At 51.3% G+C, this 25,871-nt stretch overlaps 3 protein-coding genes across 4 annotated transcripts in view; all 3 read right to left on the reverse strand.

Annotated features, from left to right (window-relative positions):
- Positions 1-25,871, reverse strand: part of ANGEL1 (angel homolog 1) — a 188,393-nt gene that overhangs the window by 114,022 nt on the left and 48,500 nt on the right. The gene's annotated exons all lie outside the window — the stretch shown is intronic.
- Positions 1,936-18,659, reverse strand: LOC118168113. Of its 2 annotated transcripts, none has more exons than XM_035328255.1 (3): positions 17,534-18,659; positions 16,030-16,202; positions 1,936-3,451 (listed from the first exon to the last, which is right to left on the reverse strand). In XM_035328255.1, exons 1-3 carry the CDS (start codon positions 17,548-17,550, stop codon positions 2,694-2,696), a joined length of 948 nt encoding a protein of 315 aa, XP_035184146.1. In that variant the 5' UTR covers positions 17,551-18,659; the 3' UTR covers positions 1,936-2,693. The 2 variants fall into 2 exon arrangements, with proteins under 2 accessions (XP_035184146.1, XP_035184145.1); XM_035328254.1 differs by lacking the exon at positions 17,534-18,659 and adding an exon at positions 17,126-17,520.
- Positions 22,308-25,692, reverse strand: IRF2BPL (interferon regulatory factor 2 binding protein like). The gene has a single exon (XM_035328248.1). It carries the CDS (start codon positions 25,276-25,278, stop codon positions 23,047-23,049), a length of 2,232 nt encoding a protein of 743 aa, XP_035184139.1. The 5' UTR covers positions 25,279-25,692; the 3' UTR covers positions 22,308-23,046.

Genomic DNA, 25,871 nt, shown 5'->3' on the forward strand with positions numbered 1-25,871 from the left:
ATTCTATTCCTTCCTTTATCCGCTTCCAGCAGAGGAGTTTAACCCATTGCCTGGAGCTCAGGGCAGAGGGCAGGGAGCCCACAGCCCCACTGAGTCAGCAGCCGCTAAAACAGCACCCTGATGTGTTTGCCGTCATCCCAGCGCTGGGGGTACAAGGGGAAACCCACTGCTCTCACAGGGTGGGTGTGCATGTGCCTGGGGCTTAGGAGGACCTTTAGGTGGTCTACCTTAATTTATACAATTGTGGGTTTATTTGTGTGCAAATATACACGGCTGAGAGCAAGGAACAGTGCGGTTTGGAATCAGCAGATGGGTTTTTTTGCTAGGAAAGGGTTAACTGGAGTGCCCTTGCTGAGCTCCATGTCTCCCTGCATTCCAGGGTAAATGGTGTTTTGCAGAGCCTGGTTACCTATGGCAACAGCAGAGAGGAATATTGCAGGCGAATCTTCTGAATCACAGGATTTACAGCCCATATGTTTATTCTGCAGTGAAACACTTCCAGCTCCCGCTTCTGATGTGAGCTGGGAACCGCGAGAGGGCTTTGCAGAGCCATTTAAAAGGCAACGCGAGCTGGAAGCAAGGCGTTTTTAATCAAAGGACCGGTTCAAAACAGAAAAACACTGCAGGATCAGAGGAGCCTTTGGAATGAGCCGTACTAGCGCGAAGCATACCTGCGTCCCCCCGCTGCCGCCATTAACGGCGCGCCCCCATTCCAGGGCCGGGTCCCCAGCCCCAGGCCTGCCACAGGCCAGGCAGGGCCGCAGCCCGCGGCCATGTTGCCCAGGGCCTGCAGCCGCCCTCCTCGCCCCGGCACTGCCCGGCCTCCCCGCGGCCCATCCGTACGGATCGCTGCGAGGATTTTTGTCATTAAACATTCCAATCGTATCTTTTTTAAATGGTCATGACTAGAACATGGTGCTTTAAGTATGAGGTATATTCACGGTGTCAGCTGAAAAACAAGGCAGCGCATACACGTGTCCGTGGGTAATTCTGAAATGCCGACGGCTTTGCTGAACTCGCTGCGTCTCATCCCATCGGTTCTGAGCAAATAAGCAGTTCCAGGCCTGGCTAAACGGTGTGGGGAGATCATCTGGGAATTCAGGAAGCTAACGGCACAAGCCAAGGAGCTGTGGTTGAATGCTTGAGCAAAGATTCATTTCACCTAACTCTAACCCTCTGAAAGTCAGGAATCTGGCCTCGGCTCCCTCTGTAGTCAGTAGCGATAAATTCAGTTGCTCAAAGACAATTTATCACACCTAAAAGAACTACCTGCCCGGCTGAGTGCATGCATGCAGGTGCATCTTGCAGTCCTGAGGCCAGTAAGGTGATCGTGGTACAGGCTGAGGACGGTTCTCTGTAAACAGAGCAAGACAAACACGTAGGACTGAATTCACATGGAAACGTCCAATTACATCCGTCTCTGGAACTTGAATGCTCCCATATGCTGCTACTTCTTGACTAAGAAATTCGCAGTGTTGCTACATATTAATCTAGCTATCTCACAGCTTGGGAGGAGAACACGCTTCCAGCTGAACACGGTGCTGAACATTCTTAAGGAGTCTGCTACTTAGTTTTGAAAGTACAGAGGCAGGTCACTGCAAACTGTACTTGCTGTAACCCAGGAGGAATTTGCCTTGCTGATAAATATTTAACAGTCACAAAGGAATCTGTGACGCCTTGTATGGGCACCCTTTCAATGGGTTCCGAGCAGTACATGCCATTTTTCAGGGTTCCAAATGTGCACTTTTTTGGAAAGGGAAAGCAAAAATAAGACACAAAACAGTTGAATCACAGGGCTTCTGTGTGAACCATCAGAATTCAGAAGCGGAACATCTGTTTAACTCAGATTTTTGTTCCATTTGGCTAAAAAGAAAACATTTACTTTTTCTTATTATTTCCCCTTCCCTCAATTTAGAAAAGAAAACAGAATCGGAGTTTATTGATCCGGTGAAATTTATTTGGGAAATTGCTTTGAAACCCCGGACTAAGATAAACAGTAATTCATCATATATGTAGCAAATGATCGCGCAAATCACAGAAAAGGAGAGAGAGGAGGAGAGTGGGAGGAAGAATTCATCCTTTAGACGCAAAATGAATGGGTCTTTAAAATAGGAGCACTGGTGGGATATCTGTCTGCCTATCTATAGATTGCTTTTTTAATGCACCCATCACTATTGTATACAAGCACCAAATAAAAAATTAAAACTTCAATTCAGTTTGTCCATCCATCGTTCCCAGGTTCTGCTTTTTTGTCTGTTTGTTCAGAGGTTGTATTAAAGCCTTTGTTACAGTAGGGAGACTTCCGAGCGGCAGTGGGCTTTGCATTGTGCAGTGAAAACAGTCAGACTTCAGATGATTTTGGTCAGATGGAAGGGGGAGGGGGGGGAATGCCTTTCTTTTTCCCTGCAAATAAATCATGGATTTTGCCTTGCTTCTGGCTGAGATTGTACGGTTTTAGGAAGAGAAGAAGCTATTGTGCTAGCAGGGGGAATTTTGTGTGGTTGAAGAAGGGAGAATAAAAGCCATCTTTCGTTCAAACGCGTGTGTGCGCGTGTGTTAGTTTCTCATTCTCCACCATTTCCTGAAAACAGGGCTTGGGGAAAAAGCACACAGACACATAACATTTTTCCATTAGCAGTGCAAGCGGGGGAAGGTAATGGGCTGGGGGGAGGGGGTGGTAATCAGAGATCTGCTTAGTCTTCATAGAAAGAAAAATGCTTGGGCGCCTGCTTTGCCATAAATTGCATCTGGTGGTTGGAGCTACAGCAAGTTATTAAAGCGACTGCATTAAAGTCATAATTCAGCAGGTCAGCAGCACGCTCCACAGCCCCTCCTCCACCATCCCTCCCAGCCCCATTTTGTGCAAGGGCTGAGCACCAGCGGCCTGAAGCAGCCCCTGCTGCAGCACTTGCTGCCTTTTTCCCTTTGCCGGGGAGTTGGGAAGAAAAGCCGGAGGATGCACAGTACCGGGGTGCTTTGCTTTGCACAGGCACAGGGAGACAGTGCTGCCCACCTTGGCCTGGTGATATGGAAAGGAGAAACCCCACTTCCCAAATGTAGCTTTCCTCAGGCAGCACGTGAAGGTGCCGCCACAGCTCCCCGGCTCCAGGCCCCCTCGTGCTGTTTAAATCCCTCTCCTGGCTTTCTGGCTGAGCCGTGAGAAGCGGGTGTAAAACACGAGATGTCAGCATCCCTGGGGGGGCTGCAGGCAGGGGGATATCTGCTGCCGGCGCTGCGGCGGACAGAGGGACAGGAGTGAAGCTGCATCCCGCAGGCACCAAGATGGACGCCGGAGCAGCCGGAGCGGGGGCTGCGCGCAGCCGGTGAGGTCGGGAGCTGGCGTGGAGGAGGCAGCGTATGTCTCGCGTTTTGTGTTGGGAGGTTTGAGCAGTTCCCTGCCTCTCTGCTGCGAGGAAAGCACCCTTCAGATGAAAGCTTTGATTTTGTTTTCCTTTATAGATATATAGGCACATAGAGCATCGGTGCTAAAGGGTTCAGGAGACCCCAGCAGCTTTTCCAGTGACAACCTTGTGCATGTGCGATTAAAAAGAGATTTGTAGAATTAAAAAGCAAAATGGAACAAACCCAAAAACTAGACAGAAGGCAGATTTTCACCTCAGCATCCCACAGTTCTCTAAAAGCACTGGTTTGTGAGAAATCAAGATTATTACTGTAAGTGAATCACCTTGCAAAGATCCTTCTAAACATCCTCAGATGCAGAAGGTCACCACGGTAGGGTTTTGTCACTTTGTGAGCCTTTTCTCACGTTTCCAAGAGGCAGAAGTGCCCTGAGCTCACCCTCGCACCCTTGGTGTCCTCGCCACATGGGGAGGCGCACTGGGCTCTGTTTGCATTGGCCTGGCTGTGGGGAGCGCAGCAGGAGGGGCCTTGCGGGCCACGGGGCGCCTTCCTTTCTTCCCATGTTAAATATTTTCTTAATGAATCTAAGGAGGAACACTGAAGCTGGAACTGCTGAGGTGACAAGTAGGTGCATGAGGTCACCCAGTGATGCCAGCTCAGGAAAAACTGCGGGTTTTCAGTGCTTGCCTGTGGACATGGGCCTAGGGAGCAGCAAGAAGAGGGAGAAAGCAGGCACATCGCTGTTCTCCTAGCAGCAAGGACTTCTTGCTTAAAACAGACATGCAAATGTGTATTTCTTCCTGCAGATTACAAGTGCTAGAGGCACTCAGCCTTTTCCTTCTGTTTTCTAGCAGCAGTACAAGTGCGTGCCGTGCCGCCCGGGGGCTGAGCAGAACATGGCGGGTGGGTGTCCTCCGCCAGCGGGGCGCCGCGGAGCTGCCGCCCGGCTCCCTCGGTGCACAGCCGCGCTCGCAGTCACGACTACCGAGCACGAGTAGAACATGCCACTGCCTTCTGGGTCAGGATTTTGTATTCCCATTGAGATGTTATTATAGGCTTGAGATCCTCAGAGAATTAAATCTGCTGCTTGCCTACAGAATAGATAATGGCAGGGCACGCTTCCCACATCACTGCCTCCTGCCAATGCAGCTCAGTCCTGACCTGGCTACCATTCATGGCTGGACAGAGTAGAGTTCATTCTCTGTATCCCATTCATAGTTGCTGGCCTTTGCAAACGAGGAAGAATTTAAAATCTGATTTGATTATTTTTTTCAGAAGAGAAACCAACCAACAAACCAAGCAGGAACTGAGCTGTGATCCACTCACATAACTTCAAATAGATTTCCTCTACGCGACATGGATGGCAGCGGCTTTTGAGTGCTGCTGATCCAAGGAAAGCTTAGAATGAATAACACAAAATTAAAATGTGGCATATCCTGTACCCACACGGGGCTGCTCCATGCTGTGTGTGTTATGCAGGGCCACTTTGGAAAGGAAATACTTTTGCTGTTGCAGCCTTATTCTCTAGCATTGCTAAGAGCAGTGTGTTTTTGTAGCTGTGGTGACCTAAGCATGCAAGGAAAGTGAGCTTGTGAAAGGAGAGCACGTACGTACGACTGAAGGCTCATCTGTATTGTGCAAGAATTAAAAGTCGAAAGCAGATCCTGCCTCTGCCTGCAAACCTCCCTCCCCAGAACTTGCCCCTCGTTCACGTGCGCGCTTCCCAGAACGCAGCGGTTCAGGCAAATGCTCGGCATTGCAGCTGTAATCGCTGTATTTATTATTCCGGATACCACAGCAATGAGACAGACATTCCTGTGCGAGGTCTACGACTTTGCCCCAAATGTGAGGACATTAGTCAAGCTCACATCCCAGTGAGAAAGTAGCAGCCCGTGTTATTTCCACTGTTACTTCCAGCAACAAGGGGGCAGCAGGGAGCCTCGATGAGCCTTTGGACTCGGGCAGGAGCTGACGGGTTCAGCGACTTATTTACAGCCTCCTCCAGGCAGTGATGGAGGAAAGCCCATTCCTTGAAGAGTCTGATACAGCCAAAGCCCAGGAGAACACACGGCGTCTTCAGTGCTTCTCCAGCAGCCAGTTAGTGTCCTACCAGGTCCCTACCGTCTGCCTCGCGCTCGTTCCTAAAAAAATCTTAGGATACGAATCTCCTCTCCTCAGCTAGCACTTCTGGTGTTTCACTTGACTCGTAAGGGGCAAGCTACCCTCCACGGGATTTAAATTGTCAGGAAGTCATCTGCAGCTTCTACACAGAGGAATTTACTTTGCAATTATACTGGCTCACACAACTCAAGTGGGGTTTTGGGTAGAAACCAGTCTGCAGGTGCACCTGCACCATGGGGCAGAAGAACCCCAAATTCCATTTCATTTCCCATGGGATTCGCTGCCCTGACCCAGCTCCTGTCCCTCTCGCTTCGGGTGCTGGCTGCCCACCTCCTCCTGGCTCGGTGGGCACTCGCCCCTCACCTGCCCTGAAAGGCCACTCAGAGGAGCTCCCTGTGACAAGTCCCTAGAGGTTTGGAAGTGCTTAGCGTGCATGGCTGCAAAAATCCAGCTTGGAGGGGCACTGTAGACGTGCTTGGGAAATGCATTAAGGAAGCGCAGCACATGTTTATTCCTGCTGTTTAGACAAAAATGTAGAGCAATATTTGAGAAGAAATCCGAGGGCAGCTTCTCTGGTCAGGCCTCCGTTTGGCCAGAGCTCGAGCCGCTGTCCTTCCCCACAACAGGGCTTCTCAGTAAATCACAGCAGCTGTCCCTCCAGCGCCAGCAGCAGCCGGGAACACAAGGAACCATTTTTTCTCCCTTTCCAGTGTGGAAGCAACACAGGAAAGTCACAGCGCGGCACTGAGTCAGGGCTCTGCGGCACAGTAAATTTCTGAGGCTGCCTGGTATTCTAGGCACATCCTTACGGCAATAAACTCCTCAGCATCATATCCCAGCCATGAGAGAATCTGGAGCACCTAAAAATACAGTGCCTGCTTCTCAAAAGCTTGCACACGGCAGACTGCTGCTCGTGACCTCCACAGCCTCCTCTCCAGCACAGGCACTGAGGGTGGTGGGGATCAGCCTCAGCCCTGAGGGCAAAGAGGAGAGCCAGCACCGTACGTGGTGATGGGCATTGCACACAAACATAGGAACAAACACGCGTGTCTGGGAGGATGGAGAATTTCTCCTCGCCTGGCACGAGAGAAATGACAGGTGGGGTCCATGCCTGCTTGTTTGAGGGGCGATTATTCCTCATTTTGCTGTATGTAGTGAAACACCCCAAAGATTCTGGCATTAGTGGGCACTATAAATCTCGAGGACACCGCAGCTGTGACTGGATTATTTATAGCTCTGCTTTTACATTACCAAGTCCAAAGCATCGCACAAAGAGGAAGGTAATGAAATCTCCACCTCTCCAGCCGTCACTCTCTAATCTGAAGCGGCATTTCCAGGAGCCATTTTCACTCGACCAGGGAGTCTAGGAACAAACACGTTCTCACCCTCCCACTCCCTGTCAGACAGCCCCACAGCTGGCACGCACGTACACACTCACACACGCATTCGGGCTCTCGTTTCTCCCTGCGAGATACAAAAAGTCTCATGCATTTGCAGTTTATCGCATGCAAACATACACATCTCTTCCCTTCCAGCCCCGCAAATACACGACTGCAAACACATTCTGGGTTAAATTCTATTTTCACTTATGGTATGCAAATGTAAAAGCTGAATACTTCCATTAAGATAACAGATTTACAACTGTGTAACTGAGATCAGAATATGGTGCTGACTCTCTCATACATAAATTTCCATAGTTGCTCCTGAATTTGTCTCTTTCCTCAGCCGCCTCGCCGTGCATTAATCATTCAGCATTTAAATCAGCCATCCACTTGCTTCTTTTTGCTTTGTCAATGAAAATTGTTCAGCATTAATTATAAAACTCATTCTCTACTGAGGTTTTCTTGGCTTTTTTTCATTAGTGGGTGGAAGTGTCGATTTACAGTCATCTTGTTCTGTCTTCAAAAATACCCCGTGTACCATCTATATTACAGAACACGTTCCCTGGGTGAGAGCGCCTGTGAATGTGTGTGCGAGCTTGCGAACGTGTGAGCTTGCGAATGTATATGCAAGATCGGAATGCATGTGCATACATGTGCATATGTAGAAGAGATATGGAGATTGCCTTTGAATTAGAAAGGCTAAATGTTTCTCAGGCTTTGTGGGACGGCTCGAATTTCAGCACCTTTCTCCATCTAACGATTTTCAGCCCAGCATTACGGATGATTTCAGGTTACAAAGCAAAGAGTTTATGGCAACTGTAAATGTGTTCTGAATTGTGCATCTTTGGTGACAGCAATACAATACAGAGCTAGTTTTACACAGTGGTAAAACTGTCCAGATTAGCCTTCATTTTTTATAATCAAAAGGATTGGACATCCCCGGTCCGGCACGCTGTGTGATCCTGCAGTACAACACCAACGCGAGTACCGCAGTGCACATGGTAAGATAATAAACCAGGATGCTGTAGCCAACAGCAAATCACAAGGCAATAAAATACAAAGGCTGAAGGATTTGGTTTATATGGGAAATATTTCAGTGCACGGACTGAATACGGTAAGGGAGAGGCTGACTGAAAATACAGACTCATTAACCAGAAAGTGACTAAGCGTGTCTTTGCAGGTATGATTTTCACAACTGTGAATGTTTTACTCAATTATTACAAAGCATAAACTATACCAGCGCGTAAATGCTTTCTGATCTTTTCATTACACGGGGATGCTGCAACCTATATTTAACCCAAGGGGAGGGATGTACTCCAGAAAGAATTCTCTCTTTGGCAATCGTTTCTCTTATCAGTTGCACAGAAATGTCAGACCACTCCAGTTGTCAACCGGGGATTACAAAAAGAGGAAAAAAGGCAACCAGGAGAAAACTGTACCCTCTGCAAAAATGCAGGATGGAACTATGTAAGGTTTGAGTTAAGGAACTGCAGAAACCTCCAAAGCGACAACACAAAGATGCTGGGATTCCGGCACGAGTTTGGCCATGGTGTGGTGACAGCGTCCGCCCCTTCGTGGGGCTTTTGCTTTGGGAAGAGCGATGGTGCCGGTCATCGCGTACATGTTAGGCAGACTCTCCCTGTCCCCAGATCTTAATTCTGTCTGGGCTGGCGGCCGCTGAAGCACGCTGCCTGTTCTACATGCTCTGTGCTGGCGAGATGGGCTTGTAGTTTCAGTTCATTTTCCCAGAAGTGCCGCCCACCACAAAGCCTCCATTGCAGCAGGCAGTAATTGCCCAAATTGCAGCAAACACCCTAAGTAAAAGGCTTGGCGAAGAGATCAAGAATGGAATCAATCCTGAGCACTAAACTGGGGAGGAACAGGAAGCTGTAGAGAGTAGGAAGTTAATACTATCCAAGCTATATACATTCTGTGAAAAACAAGAAACCTTCAATCTCCACAACTATCAGGCAGTGTTTTTCACTCCTACTGAAAAATTGGAAAATGGGAAGTGTCTTTTTACTCTATGATGGAATAAAAATAAGAAGAAATAACAGTATTGAATCAAATAACAGAGCATCTCTTTGATATAACAGAAGTTGTGCTTTAGCTAAACACTCAGATAGCGAGTTGGGAATAGAGCCCAGGGTTTTGGTTTATTTTGTACAGAGCTCTGCGTGTGCTGCTCTGATGAGGTTAGCACACAAACAAAGAGGCAAGACACGGTGTTAGTCAAGTCGTATTATCTCTCTCACTGATAGAACAGTAGGAAAAAGAAGGTGAGTTTGAGTCTCATTTACATCAAAACTGTTTTGTTCTCCTGGGAGGAAAAAGAAAAAAAAAAGAAAAAAAAAAAAAAGCAGCTCAAAGTCAAATCTGCATCAGGGAGCAGTGCTCTAGGGTAGGTAACCTGGTAAAGCACTGCAGATGCAGGCAGGGCTCGCACAGCAAAGCTTCTGCGGTAGCAGGGCGGGCTCCCGGGTGGGGAGAGAAGGAGCTGAGGCTCTCCCACGCTCCCCAGGCAGAGCAGGGGCTCCATCCACACGCTGCAGCGGTGACACGCAGCCCTGCTCACCTCCCCTCCTCCAGCTGCAGCTCTATCTTCCTATGGAAAGTAACATTCACTGCATCTTGTCTCCCTGTCTGAAGGGAAAGAATCTATTCCAAGACAAGCACAGGTCTGCCATTACAAACACATCCGTGCTAGGGCTCCTTACTAGTGAGGCTACGCCGTTCAGAGGTGACCTGATACTGTACCCATGTCAGCAGAGCTGTGACAGACCCGGCCTTGGGTGGACACAAAGGTATTTTGTGCCAAGTCCTGCCTTACACCCATTTTATTTACTTTACAGGTCTTGCCAGCACAGAGGAAGGGTAGCAGGGGCGTCCATCGTACCTATTTAACCCTGCTTGTGCTTCATGCCTCAAGGAGAATTTGGTGCCATGTGTCCAGATCTGCCTCCAAATTGCTGCTAATTTTTCTCCCTGCTTATTTTAGTAGGATTTGTCACCCATGTGTATGCAAATAAAGCTTGCAGAGGAGTTCTGAGTAATAGGGAGAAAACAGCCTACCGCTGTTTATTAGGCTGCAGCTGACACCGCAGAGAAAAATGCTGTTGGGAGATTTCAGCTCACTTCCTCCTGGACGCTTCCTGTCCTTCCACACGGTTACAAAACCGCTGGTGACAAAGCATCGCATCCCCGCGCCGGGAACTCCCAGAGAGACCCAGAACCAAGCAGGGCCTTCAGCCTGAGCTTTTCTTTTTCCAGTGATCTTCCAGGTCTTCCTCCCCTGGAGGTGAAGCACATGACACGGCAGAACAAAGGGCGCTTTTACATCCCTTGCCCACGATCTCCTTCTGCTAAGGTTAGATAACTTCATTCACAAGACCTGTCAGTCCCATTCCTTTCCTAGCCAGGAAATCATCTGAAGGAATTTTCAATGCACTCGGATTTTAGTAAGATATTTTTACACTTCTCATCTTAGGTTTCATTGTCTGCTAAACCACCTTCGACTTTGAAACCTACATTTCTTTCGGAGTGATTCTGTCTTTTTCCACTTGGCGAGTGTCACGTTTTCCTGCGATTTTCTGCTGGCATTTAAAGCAATAGGATCCCTCTTATTGACGGATCTCTCTGGGCATTCACACCACTGCTCATTTCTCGGGACAAGTGCACAGCCCCAGGGTTACTGCCCCTGCGCAACCACCCACAGAAGCTCACCTGCATTTCATCTGACCTCCAAAACCAGTGATAAATTTTGCTTTTTCCTTGAGTGAAAATGAAGAGTGATTCAAACCATACACGGAGCCGAGTTTTCAGCCACTCTACATATTAGGCATATACTAAATTTGAATAAAATCATTTGCACATGTGCAACCTACATTTATGCATGCAAATCAGGCAATTAGGTACAAAATTACCCGATTTGCATACATAATGCGAGAACCGAGCAAGTAATATGCAACAAAAACATATTCTATTAATATTATTTTCTTCTGTTCTGAAATTATCAGCAACTGTTTTAGGATATACCAAGTTTTTCATGGCCCAAAATGACTAGTCCATTTGATGAACATTCCTGGGTCTCCTGATGCACTAGCTAATGACATGTATCAAATGATACCAGGCTTGTGCCATGCCTGGTAACCAACCCTGAATTTTACAACAAAATGTGCAATTCCACCTTTTTTATGGTTAGAATTCATCTTAAAATCCATTTGCACAAATACGTTTTGAGAGTATGAGTCTTAAAGCACCACAGCACAGATGCCCCCCAAATTTGCTTTTGAATTGAAACATTCATTGAGGATTTTGTTGCTGCTGTTTGTGCAATCCAGCTGCTGTTCTGTGCATCCAAACACGCAGTTTGCTTGTAAAACCAGCTGCACGCGGAGGAAAAGAAGCCGGTGGAAGCACAGTCTGTGGAGTCTGGAGGATATTTCCCGCAGGAGCGTAGCTGTAAGTAGATACGTCACACCTCATAGATAATGAAACGAGAAGCTCTCCCTTGGCACACCAGCACCGGAGGGGGCCTGGCTTACTGGGAGGTGTGTGCACACCCTGGGAGGGCTCCGGTGACACCCCGACCCTGACCTCCCTGCCGCTGGCTCTGCCTCTCGCCGCCTCTGCTGCTGTGCACAGGCACCGGCACACTTCCTTCGGTCGCCTCCCTTGGCTGTGCCCTGTCTTGCTCAGAAGGCAAGCTCCTCAGGCACAGACCTGTCCTATTTGTCTACCAAGTCTTATGCATACTGAGGTGCTTTAGCTGTAGAACAAATAAACAGTAACTGCACTTCTGCTGGGGCGCAGAGACGCTTTGCATGCCTCTAACTGTTCTCATGGGCTTATCTCCAAACCTCTTGAAATGGTGCGTTACCATTTTTAAGATGGGGTCACCCGTGCTCTTCCAGAGGAGGACAGACCTTTGGTTGCTATCATGGCGTTACACAGCTCCGTACCATGGCTCAAGTTGCTTCCATTCCTTAAGCATCCTGAGGTTGTTTTCTGATCCAACATGCCGATTCTACAGAGGTGAGCTTCCAGTAAGTTACCCAGTGACAACCAGGTCTTCCCCCAAATATTTTGGTATATTTAATTTCAACTAGGCAAAACGTGAGCAAGCGCTTGTGCCCTAAGTTCCACATGCTACTACCTGGCTCCTTCACCTATCACCAACCAGTGTGCCAAGTCCCTACTGTTTTATTTTTCATGCTCAAACAGCACTTTCCAACTTTTCAGCATCCCTTTTGGTTCCTTCTCCCTTAATATATAAATGGCAAGCATTTTGGAGAAGACCAGGTCTTTGCCTTCTAAAAATCCTGTCGCACATCTTCAGCTGGTAAGAAAATAACAATTATGACCATTGAGATATTTGCAAACTCAACATTTAAGAGCTGTCAGCTAGTGACAGCATTGCCTTTGATTATCTGTTGCCTCTCACTTCAGGAACTCTCATTATTTCTTACTCATGGATGGACTGGTTACGTGGGACTCTTCAGCACATGACCTGCTACCAACTATCTCACGGACGGTACTCGCAGTGCCTTTGCTGCTCTGTAAAGTTCTGCTGCTCCTAACTGCGCAACCATCTGACTCTTATTTATCTGTCCAGGCTTATAAATGACCCCTGGCACAACAGTTTCTGAGCATCTCCCTGGCATTTAAAAACAGAAACCTCTGCCTCTCTCCCTCTCTTTTCATCCCTGCCTGCTGAAGGCTAGAGCTCGCCAAGTTTTCCTTTCTTGCCTTTGCCTCTGGCACTTGTTCTTCCTCCAGCCTCAGTTTCAGACTGGCTCCGGAACACCTTGACGCATGTCCCAGAAGAGGCACATTTCCATTTCTTGATCTTTCCTGACAGAAACCATCCCCCCTCCCACGCTCGGCAATTTCACTTTTATTAAGGAAATAAATACCACGGCCAGTCAGCACCACCTTTGTACGCCCAAGAATTCATAAGAGGCACTGGAAAGCCATGCAGGCCAAGGATATAAGAACATCTGCAAGTGATAATAGATTTCAAACTATGAAGGTGAAAAATGACAGTGGTTCCTCTGTCGCAGGTAACATGTATTTTGTTCTAATCCCAACATCTATCACGCTTCCCAATAAACAACGATATTTGGAGAGGACTCGGGGCCGTGCAGGGTTTGCTCTTCCCACATATCTACTTTAACCTCTCAAATTCCCAAACAGGAAAAAGGTGTTTTGGTAGGAGATCCTGTGCTTATGCCATGTACAAATCTTCCTTGAGGTATTTGTAAACAAAGCGGTAAGCATAACCTGGCTCTTTAAGGGGATGTGGAGCAAGCCAGCTATGTGAGATTATCAGACCCAGCGGGGAAGGAGGCAGACGAATTACAGAAAGGACTCAGTAGTGGCAGCAAATGAAATAGGTGAGCTCGTATGGTTTGTCTTGCTGTAGCCCCTCTAACTTCTCCCCCTCTAGCCTCGTGCTCAAAGGAGGACAAACTGCTGTCTGAATGGATTTGGGATGCTGAGACAGAATAGTCCTTGGGGAAAGTAAGCCAGAAGCCTGTGAAGCATGAAGCACATTGACAGGCAAATGGACTAAGAGAAAACTGGAGCAGCTACATAAGAGATAATGGCAAAGCCAATAGTTAGATATATCTCCATGGATTCTTCTGCTGTGAGGAGGAAAGATGGAGATGCTGTTTGATGCTGAAAAAAAAAACAGCAGCAGAGCAGGCACTCCTCCTGCAGAGTCAACAAAAGCAACAGGAACTGCAGCTTGCACCACAGCAGGAGAGATGCCTGCAGCGTTTGCAGCCCTGCGGGCCAGGGAGTGTTGCTGGGCTGTACAAGGTCCTTTGGGCAGGCTTAGCCCCATGCCGCTGGGAGCTGAAAATCACCCTCCAACATCCATCTGCATCTCTGGGTGCCGAGTGCTGCTGGTGTGGAGGATTAAAATTGAGGAGCTGCAGAGCAGCTCCCCAGCGAGAGGGGCTATGCGGCACGGAGCACTGAGCTGTTTGGCTCTTATCCTGCCCATGCTGAGCCTGGCTCCAGAGGCACAGTCATTGCATCTGGGCTGAACTGCATCACGGGGAGCGTGCTCATTTATAGCAAGCACACAGCCAGGGAACATCACCAGCCATGTGTTCAGAGGCGAGAAGTGTAGCCTTGGAGTGACGTCTGCAGGGTCTGCTACAGAGCTGGAACTGATTGCCATTCCGGGCACTCTTCTGCAAGTAAAGTGATGGAGGAAACAGAGGTGGAGGGAATGAATTCATGTGACAGACTGGAGCATTCTGCTACAAAAAGCAAGGAAGACTTGCAGCTTGCCAGAAAGCTTTAGAAGAGTATTCTAGTCCTGCATCAGCTTACAGAAGGTCCTCCTGAGAGCAGGGAAATTCTAGTAATATGCAGCTGGCACGCAAACGTGTGCACATGAAGGGATTGCTCGCTGGAGCATATCTCTGCCACGTGCCATTTGAGCCACAGGTGGAGGTCTCTGTTCAACACGGTGCCTTTCTGGACCAGGCAGCCAGAGAAAGTGTTGAGTGGAGACCGAGGGGTAAAAGCTTGAATTGAGACCAAATGGTCTCAAATTGTATGGGAACTCCACCGTTGCTCAAATGAAAATCCAAGAGAAGTCTGGTGGCTACATTGCCAGGCTTCCTTAGGGAACAACAGCCAGAAAGGCTTAAGAAGCTTAGTAGAAATAGCTACCCAGGCCCAGCCATCCTTAAGCGTAAAGGAAAGCTGGTGGATCAGTCTGCAGACCTGACAGTCTTGAAAAGAACGTCCCGGAGAAGCCCGTGTGGTCATGAGATAGGTCCCACCAAACTGCAGAACTCGTTTGGACAAGACCCTAAGGGTAATTGCGTGCACGCTGCTGGCGACCGATCCTTACATGCTTGCAAAAAATAATATGGTGCTGGAAAGGAATCAGGTGATCCTACAAAGAGCTCATCTGAGGAGGAAACTGTGGAGCAGGTGACACCGTAGTTCCCACAGCGCCGGACTGAGCTGCGCACAAAGGGCTTGCTTTGATCGAGGAACAGCCCTGCTCTGCTCCTGTCATTTGGTTCTAGTTTGAAGAACTCTTACTGCCTTTAAGCATTTGTCATCTGTTCCGGGCTGGAGGAAGGACCTGACAGCTATACAAGTGTATTTACAGGCTGTGTGCTGAAAGATTTTCCCCCCTTAAAATATTAGAATATAAATACTTAATTTCATGTAACTCCTTATTTGCAACAGCAGGAAGGAAATGTGTTTTTTTTAAAGCAACTTTAACCCGGTGTTGTTGCTTTCAACGAAAGTGCTACATGTTATCTACTGCTATTGTCATCCAGTTCCATAAAGTTGTGCTGTAATTAATTACCACGGCAATGTGATCGTGGCACATATTCTAGATTATAAAGCAGAGGGAGAGGGGATGGGAGAAGCACAGAATAAAGACTACAGAGCAGAAACTGCCCTGCTTATTACTTGAGTCTTGAATGTTATTAGTCCAATTTGTTTAAGTAGTGTTTATTTGTAGGCAGTGTGGAGGATCCAGGCAGGCTGCACCTGCCTCCCCAGGCATGCTCAGACACAGCCTGGGATTGCACATCTTCAAGGGAGAGCAGGGTGGGGTTCCTTCAAATGACAGAGCCTGCTGCTAGGAGGAAGTTTCAAGCTGTAACTTGCAAAATATGCACAGCGCACTACTGTAAAAATCAAACCATCGGAACAAGGAAGATCTAGGCGGAGAGCTGCAACTAATCATGCAAAAAGCCAGAAGGAGCTGCTTTGTCCTCAGCATGTGTAGTGCAGTTCTCAAGGAATGCTGGCGTCTCTTCTAGCGTGAGGGAAAGACAGGTACACAAGAGCATGGGCATTTCCCTGCCATTTCCTGGCACTTAACTGTCACACAAGGACTAGGCATCCTGTCGAGGATGCTGAGTAATGGATCTACCTTAGGTTGCAGGTCCTCGTCAGGACGATGTGACTGGATGGCCATGGATCACAGGACTGCTGCTATCCCTGACGGTTCCACCTCTTGCTGCCTCCCCTCCAGCACAAGTGATGCAATGAGCACAGCTGAGCGAGCACAGTGATGAGCAGCAGAAGAGCTGACTGCAAAGGGGGGAGGAGGGGAGGGAGAGCAACCACTCAAAGCCACAATAAATGTTTGCCAAAATTGAGTATGGACACTTACCAAGGTATAGCACATGAAAGGCTGCTTCCTTTTGATAAGATACATGGAATAATCTTTCACTGAAGGAGGTGGGACAACAGAGATGCACCAACCGGCCTCTCTTATCACTGCAGTCTGAGTTCTTCACGGAGGGATTATCTTTACATGTAACAGAGTCAGGCATATCAACAACACTGAGCGAGTAATAAAAATACTCAGAAATTTACTCCTGCAGGATGGTGAGAGCTCTTTCACTTGTTTTAATCCTGTATGTTTGTACCTCCTTTTTTGCCTTTTACAGGAATAAGCAGCAGACACTGGGAAAGAGAGTTGTAGGCACAAACATCTAGCATATCAAGCTAGATCAAACGAGCCTGCCCCATCTTACTCAGTGGCCTACATTTTCCAGTAGCAGACCAGATATTCAGGCTTCCCACTCCCTCCCTAGTTCTGCCCCTAGCTCTGACACGAATCAAACCTACAGAAGCACCTTGTCCTTACCCCAGCTGTGCACCAGCCTGGACATGTTCACATGAAAACCTGGGCTGTGCTATGATCTTTTCCCTCGCTACCTCGCTGTGTGCAGCGAAGAGGAAGATTGCCTCAGATAGCTCTGGAACACAGCGACTCAAAGCAACCCCCGTCCTGCCTTTGATTTGAATGCGCCGTGCTTTCCATCATCGCCAAAGGGGAGCTCCTACCTCTGACACACAGCTCTGCACTCTCCTTCACCCCGGCCCTCGCGAGGTTGCATCAGCAAGACCGGCTCCAGCCTCGGAGCTATCTGGGGGAAGGACGCAGGCTGCGGGCAAGTGGCACGGCACTGGAAGCTGGTCCCAGGCACCTGTGTCGCACAGGCGCTTTGGGGTTCAGCTGTGCACAGTTGTTAGTGCCAGTCCCTTTTATCCCAGGGGAAGGCAGAGCGGCAGCTGGGGCAGTAACCAAAGGCCGCTGTCGCCCTCGCTCTGACAGGTGACTCGGCTGAAATGCTCCAGCTTGCCCGGCTGGGAAAGGGATAAACACACAGCGACTGGGAGAGTGGCATCGCCCTTTCCTTGCTGCAGTCCTCAGTTACAGCTAGCAGAGCCCTGTCCGGCTTTGAGCACCAAGCACTTACTCATGGAAGGGCAAAACACCGTTGCGGCTTCCACGTGGGCGCGGGGCTGGCCCCTGGGGCGAAGCCCCCACCTCGCGCCGCTCATCGGCGGCCGGGAGGCAGAAGCAGGCTGCTGTGGCGGCAGCCGGCCCGAGGAGCGAGCGGAGGCTTGCAGCAGCATGGCTGCTTTCTCTGCACATTCCTCTGGTGACGCCGCTCGTTACCCAGCATGCAGATAACCCTGAGTCAAGGCTCTGGTATGAGCGGCGCTGCCAGGAGCTGCGTGCTCGGCATACGGGGCTGCGGTTTAAGCCGAGGTGAAGCTGCTGGCTGCGCCCTGCCTGCCTCCCTGCTCGGCCCTGCCGGCCACCCCGTCACCCATGGGCAGCAAAGGAGCTTTCCAGGCCCTCCCTCCGCCCCACCGCTCACCCAGGGATCATGCCCATTGAGAAGCTCTCAGCCTAGTAGTAATCCCGACGAATTCAGCCGCTGCTAATAAATCCCACCCCTCCGCCCCTCCCAACCTGCCTCCATGCAAATCCATTTGTAGGTTACTTGAACAATGGCAGCGCTGTGATCAGCCCTCCCCTCTGGCAGCCCGCAGCGAGGGAGGGGAGGAGGATGATGACAGCGGGGAATTCTGCTCGGCTCCTTGAAGCTGCACAGACATGTTTCGTGTCCCCGTTCCCAGCCCCAGCGCCGAGGCAGCCGGGCGGGCGGGGAGCGCATGCACGGCGTGGCACGGCTCGGGCCCGGCACTGCCAGCCTCACCCTCACTCCCAGGGCACCGAACAAAGCAGCGGGCCTTCATGTAGGCAAAAATAATTTAAAAAGAAAACAAACAAAAAAAAAGGTTCCCCCCTGTAAAGCCAGCTTAGAGGCAGTGCTTGCCCTGCTAAGCCCAATGTGCGCCCAGAGCAGTGGCAGCTCCCCAGGATCGGTCTTGTGGTTTGGGGAAGGGGAAAACCACAGTCTTCTTGCTGTAGGGCTGCCCATGGTGGGAAGGGGCTGTTTTCCTGAAAGTAAGCTGTTCTTCGTGGCCAGCAGCAGCTCACATCTCTGGGATTTCTTTGCAAAGGGTCATAAAAGCAGCAGCGAGTGCATATGGCCGAGCGGGCTCCAGGGGGAAGGGCTGCAAGCGGATGCCAAATCAGCTGAAACCTAAGAAGCTTGACCTTCCTCACCTCCACCCCTGCTCCCACCTCCTCCAAACAGCCCTACAAGGGCGCATCGGGAAGGCCGGGCGCCCGTCAGCAGGGGAATGCAACCGCGGCCGTCAGCAGGCACAGCCATGTGCGCAGGGTGTGCACACGCACGTGTGCACGGGGCAGCGGCACCGCCACCAGCGCAGGGCCCGCAGCGCCCGGGCGGGCACAGCAGGAGCAGCGGGGCCGTGCCACGCCGAAGCCACCCAGCCCCAGCGGCCCAGCCAGTCCAACCAGTTGGGGGGCCGTACTGGCCGGCCAGACCGGTGGCAAGCATCCTTCCCTGGCCCCGTTCGCTCGTCTGGCTGCTCCCTTCTGCTTCTCCCTCGGCGGTTCCCCGAGTGGCTGGAAGGAGCGGGTTTGCTGGCAGAAACCTGAAGCCGCACGTAACCTCCCGGGCTTCTCACGGGGCAGGCCAGCCTGATCCCAGGGAGCAGGAGCTGCGGGCACGGGGCCGGCTCGCCGAGGAGCCTGGGAATGGCCCCGCTCCGAGAGCACGCACCTAATCCTTCTTTAAGACGTGCACCGGGGAAAAGACCTTGTCTGCAGCGCTTTCCCTATTACCCCATCAGCGGAGGCAGTGCCGTTCCCAGTCTGCGTTACGGGTTTTAAGGCAGGGACTGAAACAACAAAAGCTCAGTACATGCTTTTCAGATGCTATGAAAATAAACCCAGCAGTTTCACGCGGTGCCTGTTTCTCCACGGGGAGGGTGTAACCATGCCCTCTGCGTCTTCCAGGGGATGATTGTAAGGACAGCTATGTAGGTACAGAGCTGTGTTTTGGGTAGAAAATGCATGCTGTAATGGATTCTGGTGGCTGAATGCCAAGGGGGAAGCTGTTCTGCTTCAAGAATAGCCTTACAAGAGTCAGCATTACAGTGACAGTTCAGTACTCTGCTGCAAATCTACAGGATGTGTCACTTTGGCAGAGAAAGAGGCTGCTAATGCACAACACAAACCACCCTACTATGAATGGAGAATGGCCGCATACCACAGGAAAAAAAAAAAAAAAAAAAAAAAAAAAAAGAAGAAAAAAAGAAAATGGCAAGAATGGGAGAAGAGGGAAGCTGCAAAGCAACTACTGCATAGTAAGCTGGGAACCTGAGAGCTCGGAGGAGACAAAGCCCTCTCCCTTGAGGGGAAGAAAAACTGAGCTCGCAAGACACGTAAAGAAGTAAAGACAACCCTTTTTCCAGTGACTACTGCAGCTTCGCAAAGCTCTGCTGGCAGCCAGCCGATTTGAAGAGATTGCAGTTTCAAAACAATGTTAGCCCTGACTAGGTTGGAGCTCAAACATTGAAGGAGGAGGGGGGGAAGAGGAAGAGCGTGCTTAATGTGCACAACATTGCTAAGCAAATAGGAAAGATAGCAGGAGTTGTACGGAAGGAGGCTCCTGATGGAGCTGTGTAGTATTTCCCCCAAATGGACATAACATCTCCTCGCTGCACAAACACTTCCATCTCCAACTCGCGCAGAGCTGCCAACTCTTGAAAAACAAACATCCAGTGACACATGTTCTAGCCCATTTCTTAGAAAATAAGGCTGCGAGGCTATTAAAAGAAACGTCAAGAATAATCTCTGGAAAAAAAAAAAAATAAAGAAAAACCTTTGGGAAAATAAACCATTTAAATGCTTCCCCTTTACAAGAAGGAACGAGAGCACAACAAATGACCACCTGGACAAATAAATTCACGTACACCATTTATTCAGGCAAACGCTGGGCTTTACCTTAAATAACTGGCCAACCTGGGGGAGGGGAGCACTACTGTGCAATGCAGAAACCGGCCGAATCGCTGCACGTGAGCCTCGCGGCCGCTCCCCTTACCCCCTCCGCGAAAAACGCTTCCTGCCTGTTTGTCAGCTGTGGATGTCTGCAGAAAGTGAAAAACCTATGGAGTGGGTTCAAAGAAACGCTGGCTAATATGCCCAGACTGGCTGCCTAATGAGCCAGAGTAAAAGAAAAGGTCACATGGCTCCAAAAACCTCCATACAACAAATGCCCCGTAGCTATGGTTAACTTTAATTAACTGCAGTATTACAATTCTCTTCAAGCTTATTTGCCACCTTTGTCCACTGCCCCTTACCTTTCCTTTGCCTGCTAAAAATCAAACCGATGGGGCTCCTAAGTGGCCTTACGCTTCAGAAATCCTGCCTGATAAAAGCTCCTCAAGACAGCTCTTCAATTAAAGAAACCCACCAAACCGGGCTCGCCGTAACTCTCACTACTGAAGACTGATTTCCAGATTACAAGAGTGCCTCTGTTTGTGTAAATCGGGGTATTCACGCTCCTGTGACAGAATTTCATGTTGAATAGCCAGTAGTTTTTCTCCCTTGATGGCAGCTGCAATTCACACACGAATATTACTTCTCTCCTTGTTAGGTTTAACTTGGATTTCTTGCATGTCTACGATTCTTTTCTCTACCAGTCCTTAACCCACAATGTAAATCCCCCTATCTCTTGATTTGGTCACAAACTGTTGGTGGTAACTGCATGCTTAAAAATAATTTCAAGCAGGATCGGTACAATCCATACTCCAGCTAATGTATAGGTTGGATCCAAAAATTAGCTCAAAACAGTCCTGCTCTGCATTATTCACCTAAATTCCCTGTATTAGAACAGGATGTTCTGGGACTTTTAAGCACCAGTATATCACTAGGGGGAAAAATGACATGTATATACAAAGTTATGGGCTGAAATAACAAACATTGTGATGCAAGAGTTAATCTGAAAACATAACCCCACTAATACAGGAGTATGCAGCCACACAAGAAAGCGAAGATCCATATGCACACCAAGCATACAGATCTCAAGGCTTCCACCACAGCAGTTATCCTTTCCACCAAGAACACAAATGAAGAAAGAGCAACTGGATACCAAATGCCATCCAGACTTTTGAAAAGTACCTCTTTGTGTGTATATATTTATATATTAAGGATGGAGGAACCCTTCCAGTTCAATAAAGCTCAGAGCTCCTCACTCTGACACCTCTGACACGCAGAGGAAGACCTCTGCGTTCTGCTGGTCAAACTGCAAAGCAGTGCTGCTGGGTTTGTTTCGAGGTTGTTGTTGTTGTTGTTTAAAATCTTTCCTCCATTTAACTTGTTGGAAAGGACAAAGTTCACATTAGGTTTGTTTGCATTTTCTAGCTAGTGTGAGGCCCGCGTATTTACTTTGCCTGTTGATCACCTCACAGGTATCGCGCTGCTCCCCAGTCCCCACAACACGCCAGTGTCACACAAAACAGTTAATTACACCAAGAGTCACAAACGGTCCTGGCCAGAGGGAAAGCATTTCAATTCAGTGCTTTAGAGGAAGCTTTCTCACCTGAAAACACAACACACTACAGCTCAGTTCACCAACCCAGTTCCCAAAAGCAAAAGCCCTTGCCCAGGCGGGGTAGCTGCCCACCAGCTGCACCACCAGCCGGGGGGGCTGGCACTTCCCACTACCCCTTTTTGCGCCCTGCTGACTACAGCCCTGCCTCACCAAGTCTACGGCCAGCGTCGAGCTTCGACAGCCACTTTTAAAGTCAGCTAAAAGTATTAACCACGTGATGCTGGGGTTTCTTGTTTTGCTTTTTCGGTTGTTTTGTTTTGTGAAAGAGGGCTTCGTTTCAAATCTCGAGCCTTACTGAAGAGCACAGGCAATGGACGCGGGCTGCATTGCAAACGCTGCTTGCAGCTGGAGAGCTGGGGGTGGGGGGGAGAAGGGAGGAGGAAATGAGATGCAGAAACAGTAAATAGAAAATGCTTAGTCAGCAACTGTTACTGCAACATTAAAGGTGAAATGCAAATAGGCACCGTGCCAAGATTTAGATAAGTTTGATAACACCATCAACATCATCGGCTTACTACATGTATGCGAAAGTGTGCGTACAAGTGCCACGATTATCACAAGGAACCAAAGGCTCTTGATATAATGGAGACTTTTAAAAAGGCAGCACGGCATGCTCACGCTGCCTCAGCTCCGGGAAAAATAAAGCTTGCTACTCGAGAAGTATTAATATCAATTGAATTTATTACAATTTACTAAGCTCCAAGGCACATTACAGTGTTCTGTTAACTACAGAAATGTATAAAGGACAAACAGAGCATGTTTCTCATGTACAGCATTTTGCTCTACTGTTCAAAAGCATCCGTGCATCAATAAAAGCAAAAACAAAAAACACATGAAGATTAAAAACGTTCAGATCAATAGAAACAAACTGAAACATTTTCCTTACAAACTTGCAACAAAAAACACCCTCCCCCCAGAGCCACCCCACCTTTTGCAAACAAAAAACGAAAACAAAAAAAATAAAGTGAGAGACTAACACTCAGGGCTTGTAAAACATAAGCTGTCACCATTTTTTGTAGCAATTTTTTAGGCATCAACACTGGCCTTGGCAAAAAAAATTTTTTTGTATTTTTTTTTGTGTTTTTCTTCTTCTTTCAGAGAAGTGCATACATTTACAAAAATACACACCAGCAGCAGGTAATCGCTAAGGGCTATTAACTTTGTACCTAGCCAACACACTGCCAAAGAAATGAGAACAGGTATTATGTAGTAACCAAACAATATTATATTCTGTTTAACAAAAACCAGCTCTATCCTTCAAATGAAGAAGAGTACATACCTTTGTTTCAAAATATAGAAACATACGACGAAAATAATGTCTATACATAAGACTAACTTTTGCAGTTTGTTATATTCACAATTCTACATCTTCAGGAGTCTGAAGGGATTGGATTTCCTACTCAAGGGTCTCTCTCCTTTTTCACTTTAACGTCCCCAGCTAAAATGGTAGCGATCTCGCCCTGCATGAAGGCCCAAGGCACATTGGAACCTACCAGGGGGCATTTCTCTCCGCTGGGGCAGTAGACCTCGCCCGTCGCCCCTTGGGCCTTGATGCTCTCTCTGGAACAAGGGAAGCAGAACTTGTGGCTGGGCACAGAGGGGCACTGAACAAAGTGGGTGTCCTCCAAGCGTTCGTGGCAAATGGTGCAGCACAGGGGCCCGCTGTTGGCCATGGGGGAGTCCGGAATGTTTTGGGGGTGCACTTGGTCCATGGCGGGGTGGGCGCTGGGGGGAGGAGGGGCCACTTGCAGGTTCATGTCCCCGTTGCGGGAGGCCAGGCGGCGCTGGCCCGGCACGGAGGCCGGCGACACGGGGCTGCTGCTGTTCCTGCGGGTGGACGTGGTGGAGTGCACCGAGCTGCCGTCCTTGGGCGAGTGGGCATTGCCCAGCGTGTCGGCCACCGACATGAGCGCAGCCATGGGGGACTGTCCGTTCTGGGGGGCGGACTCGGGCGGCGTGGTCCGGTTGGAGTGGGGCCCGAGGGGCGGCGGCGGTGGCGGCGGGGGGCCCCCGCCGTGCACCGCCCCGAAGCCCCCGGCTGACATGGTGAGCTTGAGTGCTTCGCTCTGGCTGGCCATCCACTGCTGCCGCTGCTGCTCATCGCTCAGCTTCAGGGCCCCCTCAGCCGAGTCCGAGGGCTCAGGAGAAGCCTTCCTCTTGCGCATGGCCGCGCCGCCGCCACCGCCACCACCGCCTGGGCCCCTGGAGGCGGCAGCTGTGCCCTGAGCCCCGCCGGCCCCAGTCCCCGGTCGCGGGAGGCTCACCAGGGCCGTGGGCAGCATGGGGCAGCTTGCGTCCAGGTAGGGCTGCGGCAGCATGTCCGCACCCACCAGCTCCTTGAAGAAGCGCACCGACTCAGGCAGCAGGTCCCCCAGCAGCCGCCAGTCTCCAGAGCCGTGCTTCTTCTCGTACTCCAGGTACTTGAAGCCCGAGGAGAGGCCGCGGCCGAAGTCCTTCATGCAGTCCTGGTACATCTGCTTGGCCACACCAGAGGCGCTGGAGAAGACGGTGCCGGAGCCACTGGGGTACTCAATGAAGAGCTTCAGCTCATAGTCCATGCCCGGCTTGGAGACAGCGTCGAAGGCAAAGACACGGCCGAGCAGGGCATGATCCTTCTTGAAACGCACCTCGTAGGGGGTGCAGCCGGCCAGAGTCAGCAGCGTGTCCCGCACGATCTTGGGCTTGCTGGCCCACTCCTCAGCCCGGTTCCGCAGGCTCTCGCTCAGCTCGGCCAGCGCCTCAGCATTGCGCTGCTTCTCCTTCAGCTCCCGCTCTTGGTCACTGCTGGACACCGAGCCCGGCCGCTTGCCACAGGCCTCCGACGAGGAGCCGCCACTGCCCCCAGCACCGCTGCTGCCACCTCCGCAGGTGCCCCCCTGGGAGGAAGCAGAGGGGGCCGGGGGCCCGCCGCCGCCACGGCCACCCAGACCGCCGTGCGGCGGGGGCAGCGCCACGCCGGAGGCAGCGGGCCCGTTGAGCAGAGTCTGCGGCAGCAGGTTGGGGGGCACGTTCAGCTGGGCGCCGGCAGCCCCCGGGGGCAGGCCGGATACCAGCCCGCCGTGCGTGCCGCGGCGGGAGGAGGAGGACGACGACGAGGAGTTGGGGCTCTGCCGGTTGAGCTCCGGGGGCCCGTCCTCGGGCGGCTTGGGGAAGCCGTTGGGGCCCCCCAGCCCGTTGGGCAGGCGGGTTCCGTGGCTGCCGCCCAGGCTGCCGGGCGGCGGCGGGTACTCGAAGCGGCTGCGCTGCTCGGCCGCCGCGGCGCTGAGCCCGTAGCGATCCAGGCTGGACTGGGCGAGCCCCGCCGAGGCCGCCTTGGAAGAGGCGTCCACATGGTTGAGCTGCTGCTGGGCCGCCGCCGCCGCGGCCGCCGCTTCCTTGGCGGAGAGGGGCACTGCCTTGACGCCGACCGGCGGCGGGGGGCCCGGGGAGCGGCCGTCCTGGAAGCAGCCGTGCGCCCGCTTCAGCTGCCGGGCCGTCTCGATGACGAACTCGATGCGGTCGGCGCCCTCGTAGTTGACGCAGCCCCGGCAGACGGGCTCGGTGAAGTCCCAGATCATGGCCCAGGGCATGCGGGGCAGGTCGCACAGGTAGCACGACTGCCGCCGGGACGACGACACCTGCGCGGCGGACATGGTGCCGCTGGCCGGGGCGCTGCTGCCGCTGGCGAAGGGGCTGGCTGGCTCGTCCCCCCCGGGCTGCGGGGGGGGGGGTCACCTTCCACCCGTCGCGGATGCCCGGCTTGCTCGCGGTCCGCCGGCTGCCGAGCGCTGCGGCGGCTCGGGCGGCTCCTCCCGGTCCGAGCGCCGAGCCGGAGCGGGGGCGGCCGGGGGGCAGCGGCGGCAGCAGCGTGCCGGGCGGCGCCGCCTGCTCCGCACTCACATCCTCGCCGCTGCTCGCGGTCCGAGCGCGGGGTGCTGCTGCTGCGCGCCGCCGCGTGTGCCTGCGCGCCCCCTCCTCCGCGCCGCGCTCCCCCCGCGCCGCCCTCCTCCTCCTCCTCCTCCTCCTCCTCCCCCTTCCTCCTCCCCGCCGCTCTCCCGGCTCGGCTCGGCTGCGCCCGGGCGGGGCCCCCGCGTCAGCGCCGAGCGCCCGCCCCCCGCTCCCTTCCCCCCGGCCCACTTGTTGCGCGGGGCGCGTGCCCGCCGTGCGCGCCCCCGCCTCTCCGCGCCCGGGCAGCACGTGCACGGCCCCGCCGGCGTGCCTCTGTGTGTGTGTGGGGAGGGGGGGG

Source organism: Oxyura jamaicensis, chromosome 5 (genome assembly GCF_011077185.1).
Source record: "Oxyura jamaicensis isolate SHBP4307 breed ruddy duck chromosome 5, BPBGC_Ojam_1.0, whole genome shotgun sequence".
Classification (NCBI taxonomy): Eukaryota; Metazoa; Chordata; class Aves; order Anseriformes; family Anatidae; genus Oxyura; species Oxyura jamaicensis.